The sequence below is a fragment of the Eptatretus burgeri genome, chromosome 2, assembly GCF_056783735.1.
Source record: "Eptatretus burgeri isolate ZD-2024b chromosome 2, Ebu_testis_v1, whole genome shotgun sequence".
Classification (NCBI taxonomy): Eukaryota; Metazoa; Chordata; class Myxini; order Myxiniformes; family Myxinidae; genus Eptatretus; species Eptatretus burgeri.
In genome coordinates this window covers 2,793,781-2,808,276 of record NC_140962.1, presented here as the reverse complement: position 1 = coordinate 2,808,276, position 14,496 = coordinate 2,793,781, and the positions used below count along the sequence as shown (strand labels likewise).

The 14,496-nt window shown below is 42.9% G+C and overlaps 1 protein-coding gene across 9 annotated transcripts in view; it reads left to right on the top strand.

Annotated features, from left to right (window-relative positions):
• Positions 1-14,496, top strand: part of HORMAD1 (HORMA domain containing 1) — a 95,310-nt gene that overhangs the window by 1,103 nt on the left and 79,711 nt on the right. For all 9 annotated transcript variants that reach the window (XM_085860745.1, XM_085860734.1, XM_085860714.1 and 6 more), the window contains one exon: positions 13,808-13,874. In XM_085860745.1, the coding sequence (XP_085716871.1) occupies positions 13,824-13,874 (51 nt within the window). In that variant the 5' untranslated portion in view covers positions 13,808-13,823. The remainder of the gene's footprint in view (positions 1-13,807; positions 13,875-14,496) is intronic.

Genomic DNA, 14,496 nt, shown 5'->3' with positions numbered 1-14,496 from the left:
CTCACTCCAAACTTTTCTTTTCAACTCTTGTGGCATGGTCAATAGTTATTTTTTTGATTCCAATTACTTTTGAGGTACTACTCGCACTGTTTTTACCATCCAGCTGGTTCTATTGCAAGAGGATAGTGATGACCACAGCAGTGGTTTTTATACTTTTCCTTGTTAAATAAGATTCGGTTCAGGTGATCACCTAATCAGTACCTCACTAAGTAGAATGAGGTGTGCCTGTGTTGGAATTCAACAGACACTGGAATGGAATGGCTGCCATACATGTATAGATGCTGATTAAAAATTTTTTTGGAGTGGTCTCTTATTTTTTTCCAGAGCTGTATATAGTAATCTCATAAATATCGGGGGGGGGGGGGAGTTATGTTCCTGTAAAATGCCGGGATAGTTAAAACCACGATAGTTAAAACCTATATCGTTTTTGGCCCTATCTCTCAATGGTGAAGAATCACTCATAAAAATTAAATAATTCTCATATCCAGATTCGGATGCAGATCTTCACTAAAATCTAACAATTTCGTCCTGGCCACACACCCAACCTGTCCACCAAGTTTCATCCAAATCCATCCGCAACATTTTGAGATATCGTGCTATATATGATTTTGGCCCTATCACTCAATGGTGAAGAATCACTTAAAAATTATCGTAGTCGGATCTGAATCCAGATTTTCACCAAAATCAAACCAGTTCATCCATGTCACACACCCAACCTGTACACAAAATTTCATCTGGATCCGTCCACAAGTTTTTGAGATACACTGCACACAAACAAACAAATAAACCAATGTCACCCTCAGGGTGACCCGTATCTTGCCAAAAGGTGACCACGTGTGACTTCTTTAAGGTCACACTGAGGTGAACAGAGCTGTTATCCACCAGGAGCGACTCCTTGAGGAATATCTGCCTACGAGAGATTCCGATGAGAATCGTTCTACAGAGTAACCATGAAAAATATGTGTTTGCCTCATAACGTCACCAAATGACGTCATAATGTCTCAAGCTTGACATATCTAGAAAGCACTCATTGAGGTGTTCAATTTGAGGTACTACACGATATGGTTCCTAAAACTTGAAACTTTGACCTTGGGGTCAAATATATTTGACCTCAGGCGCTAACCATGAAGGTCAAGGCCAATCGTCACACAAAAACTAATCAGCTGAGCGCCAGACCATATAATACATTCCCATAAAGTTTGGAGACGATTCGATTAAAATTGCTCAAAAAATAAGGGTTTCGTCGACTCCCCTGATTTGTGACAAAGTGACCTTGACCTTTGACCTTGACCTTCAAAATTTTATGTGCTGAAAGGGACCTCTATAGGCCTCTGATATGCGAAGTTACAAAAATTTCCAATGATAACTGTGCTCTGCAGAGTGATTTATATGTGATTACAGACAAAAAAAAAATAATCATATGAAGGTCAAGGCCAATCGCCACCAAAAATTAATCAGCTGAGTGCCAGACCATGAACTATATTTCCATGAAGTTTGAAGACGATCCGATCAAAATTACTAAAAAAAATAAGGGTTTCGTCGACTCCCTTGATTTGCGACAAAGTGACTTTGACCTTTGACCTTGAACTTCAAAATTTTGTGAGCTGAAAGGGACCTCTATAGGCCTCTGATATGCGAAGTTACAAAAAACTCCAATGATAACTGTGCTCTGCAGAATTTTTTATACGTGATTACAGACAAACAAAAAAAAAAACATGCAAGCTGACTAACATATCTTGCAAAAACTTCGTTTTGGCAAGATAACAAGAAGACGACGTCGTGCAGAGCACGATACTTGCAAAGTCCATAAAACAAATTTGACCTCAAAAATAATTGCTGGTTGAATTCAATGACCAAATATGCAACTCCTCTTCAAATTTCAAGTGAATCAGATGAAAATTGACAATTTCAGAAACTCACTCAGCCTATGTTGACCTTTTGGCCAATGTGGACCTCCAAAATAATTGGTGGTTTATTTCAGTGACCTGAAATAAAAATCATCTTCAACTTTCAAGTCAATTGGATGAAAATTGAGGATTTTAGAATTACCACCCGAGTTGTTGACCTTGGGCCCATGTTGACCTTTTTGTCCATGTTGACCTCAAAAGTAATTGGTTAGTTGAATTTAGTGACCGGAAATGTAAATCTTCTCCAAATTTCAACTCAATCGGATGAAAATTGAGGATTTTGGAAATCTCACCGAAGTTGTTGACCTTTGGCCTATGGCTGACCTTTTGACCTGAAAAACAATAGGCTTCTTCCTTTTGACAAACTCTGCCATGTGGTGAAGTTTCGTGAAGATCGGTTTAAAATTGTGACCTGTAGGTGATAAACAGACAGACAGACACAGAATAACAAAATCGACGAACCAATAGACTTGAAGAAATCTTCGATTTTGCAAGTAACAAACAGACAGAAAGGGGTGAAAACAAAACCTCCTTCACCTTCGGTGGTGGAGGAAAATATCATGCTATCCAGTACTATATCGTTTTTGGCCCAATCTCTCAATGGTGAAGAATCACTTGAAAATTAAATAATTTTCGTATCCACATCCAACCTGTCGACCAAGTTTCGTCTGAATCCGTCCACAACTTTTTGAGAACCCTGCTAAATATCGGTTTCGCCCGATTACTCAAAGGTGAAGAATCACTTTTAAAATTATCAGATCCGGATCCAGATCTTCACCACAATTGAATCAATTCTTCCTTGTCACACACCCAACATGTCCACCAAGTTTCATCCAAATCCATCCACAACTTTTTGAGATATTGTGCTATATATTGTTTTTGGCCCTATCTCTTAATGGTGAACAATCACTTAAAAAATTCTAGTAGTCGGATCCGGATCCGGATCTTCCCCAAAATCTAATCAGTTCGTCTTTATCACACACCCAACCTGTCCACAAAATTTCATCTGGATCCGTCCACAACTTTTTGAGATATCCTGTACACAATCAGACACACAAGCAGACAGATAAACAGACAGAAAGCGGTCAAAACATAACCTCCTTCACCTTCGGTGGCAGAGGTAATTAAATTAATCTCGTATTCAGATCTTCATCAAAATCAAATCAATTTGTCTTTGTCGCACACCTGTGTCTCCATCTCTCTCTGTCTGTCTGTCTCTCTGTCTGTCTCTCTGTCTGTGTCTCTGTCTGTGTCTCTGTCTGTGTCTCTCTGTCTGTGTCTCTCTGTCTGTGTCTCTCTGTCTCTCTCTCTCTCTCTCTCTCTCTCTCTCTCTCTCTCTCTCTCTCTCTCTCTCTCTCTCTCTCTCTCTCTCTCTCTCTGTCTCCTGGGATCTGTGGCATCCATGCTGAAATTCTCGAGGCTGGTGAAAATGCTGTACTCGTGTCGTTGCATGCAGTTCTGTGCTCTGCCTGGAATACAGGCATCATCCCAACCGACTGGAAGAGGGGTCTTGTTGTCCCTCTCTGGAAAGGGAAGTGTGATCCCCAGGACTGCAACAACTACTGAGGGGTGACACTGCTCTCAGTGCCCGGCAAGGTCTTTGCTCAAATATTTTTTCATAGGGTTCACCACCATCTGCTTGAGCACCAGCACCCAGGGCAGTCAGGCTTTACACCAAAGAGGTCAACGATTGACCGTATCCTTGCCCTTCGGGTACTCACTGAATGCAGATGAGAGCTTTGGCAAGGGTTGCTTGCAGCCGATGTTGATCTCTGTAAAGTGTTCGATTCAGTGAATCGGAATGCTCTCTGGAGGATTCTTGGTATTCGTCGGGTGCCACCAAAACTGATGAATCGGATGTCTGAAGTATACTCTGGTACTGAGAGTGCTGTGAGATGTAGTGATACCATCTCCGATTTATTTCCAATTGTTGCTGGAGTTCGTCAGGGGTGTGTACTGGCCCCCACACTTTTCAGCGCTTGATGGACTGGATTCTGGGGAGAATGTCGGAGAGATCAAGCGGTGCATCGTTTGGGAATGTCAAGATCTCTGACCTTGATTTCACAGATGATGCAGTCATCTTTGTGGAGACTCGATATATCCTTTTGGGGGCCCTCGAGGTGCTGAATTAGGAGTCAGAGCCATGGGGACTACGGGTTTCCTGGGTCAAAACTAAGATCGAGGTTTTCAATGACATCTTGGATGCTGCTATGTTGTCTGTTCCTGTTTGTGGTCAGGATATTGAGTTCAGGGAGAGATGCACTTACCTTGGCAGTGATATTCATGTTTCTGCTGGCTGTGAGCCAGAGGTCAATAGACATCTTGGTCGGCCCTGGGGAGTCATGGATTCACTGTATCATTCTGTGTGGTAGTGTCAGTACCTGTGCAGGACGAAATTCCGAGTCTTCAGGTCTTTGTTGCTTCCAGTGTTGCTCTACGGATGTGAGACTTGGAATCTGATCAGGGATCTGAGATGGAGACTTAATTTGTTTGGTACCAGCTGTCTTTGGAGAACCGTGGCTATCACTGGTTGGACTTTGTGTCCAATAAGCGGTTGCTGAGAGAGATTCAAATGATATTTTTTACCTGCATAGTCCGTGAGCATCAGCTGTGGCTGCATGGACATGTGGCTCGTTTTCTTGACGCTGATCCTAATCACCAGATTCTCTCAGCGAGGGAGCCGTGTAAGTGGAGGAGGCCAATGGGTCGACCACATGCCTCATGGTTGCAGCAGGTTAATCAGCATCTCAAGGAGATGGATATGGGCCAGACATCTGCCTGGGGGATGGCCAGACGGAGGCCCCTGGAGCACCAGTGGAAAGTGGACCCAGCGATGCGCTGCTCCGGCGCATGCTCCCATATCTGACCTGACCTGACCTGAACAAACTCATCCACCAAGTTTTGTTATATCTCGTCCACAACTTTTTGAAATATCCTACGAAATATCGTTTTTGGCCCCAAGTCTCAATGATGAAGAATCACTTAGAAAATTAATAAAATCTCGTATCCTGATCTGGATTCGGATCTTCACCAAAATCGAATAAATTTTTCTTTGTTACACACCCAACCTGTTCACAATGTTTTGACCGAATCCGTCCATAACGTTTTGAGATATTGTGTTATATATATATATATATATATATATATATATATATATATATATATATATATATATATATATATATATATATATATATATATATAATCTTTAACCCTATCACTCAATGACATTTGTATATTAAAGCGAAGAATCACTTTAATAATTCTTGATCCGGATACAGATCCACATGCAGGGTAATATGGACGTTGCGCACACACAGCATGGGTTCAATCACTGTGCAGTCGCAGAGCCCTACGTCAGTGCATATTTCACTGAATTGATGAGCTCTGAATCTCATTGGTGTGAATGCAGACAAACCTTTCCACTGAATAATTTATCATTTAACTCATTTGAAGGCCCCTATGAATAGATCACTCGCTCGTCATTTTCTGAAAGTGTATTCTCGCTCTTAATACATTTCCTTGCAAAGGTAAAAATAATATCTTTACCCTTGTTACTGATGTCTGTGATTACCATGTTAGAGTTGTTTCATTCGACATGATACTCTTTTTTCATACATATTCCTGGTACATCTTGAAGTTCCTTCAGTTCAAGGCACCATTGTTTGTGATTTAACGATCTGTCCATTCATATCCTTGATGCATTTTCTCCAGTATATCTCCCCTCAATGGTCGTAACTGGACATGTCTACTCTTTCTTCCTTGACATTCCTGACATTCTCCTTTGTATAACATGCATGATTCATTTAGAATAATATAATATGATTCACAGATATATATATATATATATATATATATATATATATATATATATATATATATATATATATATATATATATATATATATATATACAGTATCTCACAAAAGTGAGTACACCCCTAACAAATATGTAAATACTTCAGTGTAACTTTTTAAGCAGCTGTGCTGGAAGCAAAACCTTAGAGTTGATGACAGAGTAGACATTCTGCAATATGTATGCAGGCACAAAACTGCCATTCCATAAAAACAATGTGGCATATTACGAATATTTCTGAAAGAGGAGGCAACAAAAGTGAGTACACCCCTGCTCTTGTCTGCACAAGAAGTAAGTCAAGCATGGTAAAAGAGCTTCCATTTTCATAATTTTCTGCATATTTAAGTGAAAGAGTGTTAAAGGTACAAATATGCACCAAACAATACACACAATGTCCATAGAGCTGCAACCTCCCTGGTATGTTAAAAGTGAAGAAGTGTACTCAATGCAGTAATTGTATATCTGCTTGCTGAAGAAATAATTGCATAGGAAATACTGTACCAATCGCCATTGAGAAAGCAGCATGGCTCCTTATGGTAAAGAGCTATCGAAAGATGTCAAAGATCGAATCGTTGCCCAACATAAAGATGGCCAAGGAAACAAGATCAGTGCTTCTTTGAAAGTAAGCCCCAACACCGTGGCCAAGGCGATCCAGAGGTTCTCCAAGACACGTACAACAATGAGTTGCGCTCGCCAAGGCAGACCAGCAAAGATGACTGCACGTACTGTTCGCCAAGTTTAGAATCTAGTCCTCCAAGACAGACGACAAAATGCCGCCAAGATTGCTGAAGAGATTTCTACAGCTTCTGGCCAGTATGTTAGTGCGCAAACCATACGTCGCACGCTCCATCGTATCGGGTTGCATAAGCGTCGTCCAAGGCGTAAGCCTCTCCTGAAGCAGAGCCACAAGAAAGCTCGCAAACAGTTTGCTGAAGCACATCAATCCAAGCCCCTGGACTACTAGCAACATGTCCTCTGGCCTGATGAAACGAAGATCAATTTGTTTGGATCTGATGGAGTGCAGCGTGTCTGGCGGTGACCTGGGGAACAGTACCAAGACAAGTGCGTTATCCCTACTGTCAAGCATGGTGGTGGTAGTGTCATGGTTTGGGGATGCATGAGTGCTGCCAGTACTGGAGAGCTCAAGTTCATCGAGGGAAACATGGATTCTACGATGTACTGTGACATCCTGAAGGAGAAGAAGTTACCCTCCCTGCGAAGACTTGGTAGAGGAGCTTTAATTCAGCACGAAACGATCGGAAGCATTGTTCCAAGCAGACAACTGCCTTTCTGAAGAAGTCGAAGGTCAATGTGTTGGAGTGGCCAAGCATGTCACCTGATCTAAACCCAATAGAACATCTGTGGGGCATCCTGAAATGTAAGGTTGAGGGATGAAAGGTGTCCAACATCAGGCAACTTTGAGAAGTCATTGCAGAGGAGTGGAACAGGATCCCAGCAAAGACATGTGGAACACTGGTCAACTCCATACCGAGTAGAATAGCTGCTGTGCTCAAAAACAATGGTGGACATCCAAAATAATGAAAACAATAACGCTTCAATGTGAGAAAGTACATAGGGTGTACTCACTTTTGTTGCCCCCCCCCCTTCATAGATATGCCCAGTATGTCACATTGTTTCCACAGAATAAATGTTTTGGGCCTGTACATGTATGACAGAATGTCTACTCTATCATTTCTTTGAGTCTTGTGTTTATAATACATCTAAGTAAAAAGTTGCAACAAAATATGTACATTTTTGTAAAGGGTGTACTCACTTTTGTGAGATACTGTATATGTATGTGTATGTATGTACATATATATATATATATACATATATATATACATATATATATATACATATATATATATATATATATATATATATATATATATATATATATATATGTTGTTGCGTTTCTCGGAACCGCATGCATACAACAGATAGTGTCCCAAGACAGTTATTCCATTATGATACGTGGATATAGCCCCTTTCCTTTTGTTTAGCGGGACAACAAGGAAGTGTGTTGCAATGATCTAATAGTTGCTTAAATCATTTTCTCCTTCATTTCGTCCCCACTGTTCTTTTTGTCTTTTTATTCCTGAGGTAAATCAGCCACATGCGCCTTCGCTGTAAGGTGGAGCCTCATGTAAATCAGCGCGTGCGGTGCCGCGGTGAGGAAACTGCTGCACAGAGGTCCTCGTTCCCGGGCGAGCCCTAAACCCGGCATGTGCGGAAAGTGATGTGCGCTTGGCAGTGCGGGGTTGTCAACTCAGCTTCCGATGGTCTGGGGAAGATTGCCGGTTGCATTAACAAGGCATGCGAATAAATACCTCTTAAGAGGCTGGACGAATGGTGTTTTTCATGGCACTGGAAACACAACCAGCACAACGCCCATGCTGCACGAAATGCATATGGCAGGATACGAATGTGTGGGTAGAAGCGGCTTGTTCCTTTTCAACCTCAATATCCGACACATATTGGTGTTCACCCCGCGCACATGCTAGCGGAGTCGTGTGAACGCGAGCGCTGGCCACATGCGTAATGGCGGAACCGCACGCACTGTATGGAATGTGCTCGAAAGCATGCATGTACACTGCTCGTGAGATGTGCACGGATTTATCCATGATGATGTACCTTCGGTCTTCGCTGGCAGCAGTGGATTCTCCACGGATGGTGAACGTATTCTCGTCTCTATTGCCAGCAAAGCTGCGTTCGAGCCAGGGAATGTACAGTGCGGGCCACGTTGGCATGCACGGAACGAGCGCGTTGATCGACGCTGGTCAAACGCCCGAGTGGGCATGCCGGATCCTCGACCGGTCGCCCGGGGTTTTTTGCAGGATGATTTGCGTGCCAACTTCGGTGTGGGCGATTCGTGTCACGTCGTGGGGTCGGAGTGAGGTGTGTTCACTGTCTGGGATGGCCTTGCCGGAAACGAAGTGAGGTGGTTTCCGGCCTAAGCTGGCGGGCCACGTGAGGTGTCGGGGCCAATCGGTGCGCCCGATTCAGGTGATGATGTTACGATTTGGGGTGGCCCCTCCCCTCGAGCTGCAAGTTCTATAAAGGTTGGAGAAGTTCCTCCGTCTCTCTCTTGCCTTTTCTGTCTCCCTTGCTTTTTGAGTTTCTCCACCTCTCTCTCGCCTCGCCTCGTCAACACCGCCACGACCCGCCTCCTGCTGCCCGGACTCCGCCTCCTTGTCGCCGCCCACACGACGTCGACCCCACCCGCCTACTTGGTCCCGCCTACGACTCCACCCTCGCACTTTGGACTCCGCCCCTTCTCGACAAGCTCCTCCTTTAAAGTGCCCAATTCCTGGTTCTAAACTCCCTTTCATCCGGTTTTATGTGTCTGTGTGTGTGTGTGCGTATATGTGTGTACTGGTGCCTGTCTGCCTAAGTAAGACCGCAGAAGATCGTGATTATTATTATTATCCCCCACCCCCGGAGACAAGGAGCGGGATATTGTAATTGTCCGGTTTGTTTGTCTGTTTGTTTGTTTGTCTGTCTGTCTGTTAGCAACTTTACGGCAAAACGGCTTTAGCAAACACGATCAAATTTAATCCACAGGTGGGCAATGAACCTTGGACGACCCCATTAACTTTTGGGTCTAATTGGATAAAAGGTCAAGGTCAAGGTCACGAAAAGATCAAAATCGTTTTTCACTCATAACTTCGTCAAAAATGATCTTATTTACTTCAAACTAAGCTTATAGTGTGAACCTTATTCTATTTGTCACTTATAATCCTACCCATTCCTAGAGTGAAAAATGCATATTTGTGAAGATCGGTAGGGTCCGAAGTTTTGGGGGTCATGGTCATCGGTCAAAATTACAAATTTCCATTAAAACAAAAACATGGTTACGAAAATATAACTTTACGGGAAAACGGCTGGCTCAAACACTGTCAAATTGTATCCACAGGTGGGTAATGAACCTCGGACGACCCCATTAACTTTTGGGTCCAATTAGGTCAAAGGTCAAGGTCAGGTCACGAAAAGGTCAAAATCGTTTTTCGCTCATAACCTCATCAAAAATGGTTTCTTTGACTTCAAACTAAGACTAAAATATTCCTTATTCTATTCCTTATAATCAACATTCAGGTTAAGGATGTATCAAATTTAAATTTGATCCCCAAAATAACTGTATGCCTTAAATGGGAAGGATTTTTGTGCCTGGTTGTTATTATTTTCACGTAAAGTCTGCTCTGTGCCCCCTTTTGTAAGTTGCCTGTTTATTGTCGTACCACACGCTTCTTTCTATCCCTGCATGACACACAACAATAAAACTATTCACTGTGCCACTTAGCACTTAGTTTTGTACCATTTTGTACCAGTTTTGTACCATAAAAATCCACTTAGCTTTGTACCATTTCAGGTTATTCACTGGACTTGAACTGCTTAAATTTCAGTAAAAACTGAAAAATGGGGGTGTTCTAAAACTTTTGACCGGTAGAGTAAGTCTGCTCTGTATCCTTTGCATCTGTAAATATTTGCCTGCTCTTCGCTTTATTTATTGTAATAAATTGGTTGTGTTACAAATCTACCCAGCTTGTCCTGTCTTTTTCTCCATTGGTCCAGCAAAGTCTGCATGCTAGTGTTAGCCGGGAAGTTCTACCCCACGTGATTTGCTCTTGTTCGACAGCGCACACTCACTATATCGCTCAACAGTAATCTGGGTGTGTCCTGAGGGCACGCAAATCCCCTTGTTGCGGCCGTCCACAGGTAAGGCATCATGTGAAGTTGTGCACCCCTGCCAGAATTGGCAATACCAATTGGCATTCATGGTTGCTTAGCAACCCACCAGAGGCACGCGGAGTTATTTGTGCCCTGCAGCCTCAGGACCGGGTGTTCGGGAGGGACCCGGGTGATTCTCCTTGTGGCGAGCCTCGAACCCCAGATCCGCAACAATATGTTTTTTTTTATCATTCAACTTACTTATCTGCTATTTTTACTGAAGAAGTGTGAGATTCTGTAATCTCACGAGATTGCGAGACAACATCGTTTTTTAAAATTCCCTTTTAAGATTGTTCTTAACGAACAGAACAGGAATGTTATTCACAATGGGGAGAAAGTTGGAAGAGATTATGAATTTAATGTTCTGTCGTTATGTACTTTTAATATTGTTGTTAACACACAGGAACAACATAAGAACAATGCACACATGTTTTAATCATTCAGGCATTTGCCTTCGTGCTCCTGCTGTTTTTGACTATAATTTGTGCCGAATTCAATTCACATGTTTAATGCTAATGCAAAACGGATGTGATGCACTCTATTTGAATTGAATTGCCAGTGTATTAAAAAATTTCCATGTTTCACTTGGACAAGTATAAAAAAAATGAAATGAAATGAAATGATAGGCTAAATGTCCTCCTCCTGTGCCAAAGTCCTTGTGTATCCTTGTGTAACATGAACGCGAAGAAAGGGGAGGAGAGTTTAGATGACAGAGAGTTAGGGTGTGGGGGGGGGGGAGAAGAGATATAGTTGGGAGAGGGAAGTTGAGAGGGGACAGAGAGTTGTGAGAGGATTGTGTGGCTTGGGGGGGGGGGGGTTGAGGACTTGAGGAAGAAAGAGGAAGGGGATGACATGGAATCGCGATTGGGTTAGGGGAAGCAGAGAGGGGACAGAGTTGGGAGAGGGCAGTTGAGTCTTTGGGGGGAAGGCTCGTTGAGAACTTGGGATGGGAGGCGGTTGAGGACTTGAAAAATATATGGGTGGGGAGGATAGTTGGGAGGGGGATAGAGTTGGGAGAGGGGTTGAGGCTTTGGGGGGGGGAGTTGGGGGAGTAAGTTGAGCAGTTGAAGACTTCGGGTTGGGAGCGGTGGTTGCAGACTTGGGGTTAGGGGTGGAGGAATGGACAACTTAAAGAAGAAAGGGAAGACTGGACAACTTTCGACAGAGTGTTGGGATAGGGGATTGAGGGGGTGGGGGCATTGAGGACTTGTGGTGGGGTTGGTTGGGGGCTTGAGGTTGGGAGGGGGAGTTGAGGCCTTGGGTTTTTTGGGGGCTGAGGACTTGGGTTTGGGTTGGGTAGGTCGAGGATTTGGGGTTGGGTGAGGGGGGTTGAGGACTAGCGATGAGGAGTGGGGAGGGTAGAGGATTTGGGGTTGGGTGAGGGGGGGTTGAGGACTTGGGGTGAGGCGTGGGCAGATGAGAAGGCGGAGGGTAGGACAGAGAGTTGTGGTGGGGGTGCAGAGAATTTGGAGGAGAGGGAGGTTGAGGCTTTCAAGGGGGGATTGGGCCTAGCCATGGGGGTGGGGGGCGATTGAAGTCTTGGGGGTGGGGTGTTTGAGGATTCGGAATTGGGTGGGGGTCATTGAGAACTTGTGGTTGGGAGGGGGCTTTGAGAACATGGGATTGGGAGGGTGATGGCGGGTGGAGTGTACTGGGGACTTGAAGTCACATTTTATATTACTAGTGCTTGCCCGTATGTGCGTGGCCGTACGTGCAAAAAATAAAAAACAATTGTGACGTCAATCGTGATGTCATAGCACCGTGTCCTGTCATTGGTTTGGTAAATAAATGGCCATAACTTGGGAACCACTTGTCCGATTAATATCTAACCTTGAAAAGGCACATCCACAGGGCCCCAGCAATATACCTGGCAAGTTTCAATTAGATCAGATCAGTGGTTCTCGAGAAACAGTGGTCGCAGACAAACATACAGACATACAGACACACAGATACACAGACACACAGACAAACACACACACACACACACACACACACACACACACACACACACACACACACACAGATACACAGACACACAGACAAACACACACACACACACACACACACACACACACACACACACACACATTGCTGGAATTATAGATAGATGCAGAATTTCTGCGTGTCCCTTTGAGTGAAAATTAATATACAACGTTTCCACAGTCATCAAATCAATGTTAAAATGAAAAACAACGCCCTCTGGTTGATTGAGCATCTTACATCGGGTGTGTTGGAGGAGCGGAGCTTTGCTTATGGCTTGGCAATTCCACATGACGCTCAAAGGTGAAATATTTTGTTCTCTTCAATTCTAAAAATATTCCAAACCAAAAGGGTCCAGATAGTTTCGTTGTCTTCAATTATTTTCTGGAAACAATGCCGTGAAAAAACAGAAAAAACAGAATTTTACATACTTGGCAGACATATATCTCCATCTAAAAAAACACAAAGAAAGACGTAATGAAGAAAGAGAGGGACCAGGAAACCTGCAAAAATACGTCAAAAGAATAAAGAGTGACAACTGACGACTCACATAAATGAGACTGAGGAGAAACCTGCAAATATATGTCATTACAATAACGACAGCCACCAGACTGTTTGACAAAACGAGATTGAGTCTTAACCAACCTCAAACAAGGAAATAAGGGCATTTGGCCCAAAATTGCTGTTATGTACTCCCACATTATTTTTGCTTTCGGCATAAATCCTCTTCATGTTCAAATCCCGCTCAGTTGTTGAATTAATATCAGGTGGGGTTAACTCGGCCTGTCATCCTTCCGAGGTCGGCAAAATAATTGCCAGCATGCTGGTATCCTGTGTCGGAGTGGTGACCCATCCAGGATTGTGCTCAATAGTGATGGAGACTGCTTCGGCAGCACCAACGCTCTGCACAGAATATGGTCTCAATCTTCTCCTCCTCTTGATGGTGTACTAAAGTCTAAATCGTTTGTTGATTGGGTGATCCAACATGTTGACTTGTAGAACTGAAGGCTTTTATTTTGGCATTTTGAGATGTTTTTTGGAAAATGTGATCAGTAAGCTCCTTAACACTTTTTATATTCTAGTTGAGATGCTACTTTTGTTAAAACATTTACACATGATGGGTTGACACTTGTGACTTGAAAGAACAATTTATTTCTGATGCTGTTCACCTTAGAGAGGAGGCTTCCCATTGAGCATTTTACATAATATTTTGGTATACTCTTATATGAAACATTTTGCTTTAATTTACCTACATTAGAGATATCTTAAAAATGTTTTTACTGCAGATACTTTCCAGGCTAAGTCCAAAAAATTTTAATGCTCATGTTTTCTTGCAGAAAACCGTTTGGAAAAATGGCTACACTTCAGAAAATGCGAACAAGCGAGAAACAAACCACTTCCACGGTAACATGAATGTTTAGTATTTATCATTTTTGTGTAATTATTATAATCAGTTAAAACAACCTGGTTTGATCAACCCTTGTGGTTTGGAATATTTCAGGATAGTGATTGTAATCTATAATAATAAATGTCAGTGTGTGTGTGCGTGTGTGTGTCTCCTCCGTAACTCCAAAACCATGAAGCCCAGCAGCCTGAAATTTTGCATAGATATGAAGGGAACTCCAATGGAGTGCAGGAATGAAAACTGGGTGTTTGGGTAAAGTTAAACACCTCTTTTGAAGATAATTAATGGTAAAACCAGAAACAGAAAGCCTTTGGTCAGCCTGCATTGAACTTGCTCAGCCTGGATCTTAATGCGCCATTTTGTCCACTCAGATCAAAATGCCTTGACTTGGAAAAGGTCAGTTTCTGTACGATAAAGTTTCAGACCTACAAATTGCTGCATACATCGCTGATGGCTGATTTTCATACCTACAAATTGCTGGATACATCACAATGCTTATAAATGCCTGAAGACGCCAGTGTTCGTGCCTGAATTTAATTTCTGCACATGTGATAAGCTCCAGAATCTCTTAACCTGAGCCGAATTTCAAAATTGAAACTGCGGAATTGACCTTAGCAGTAG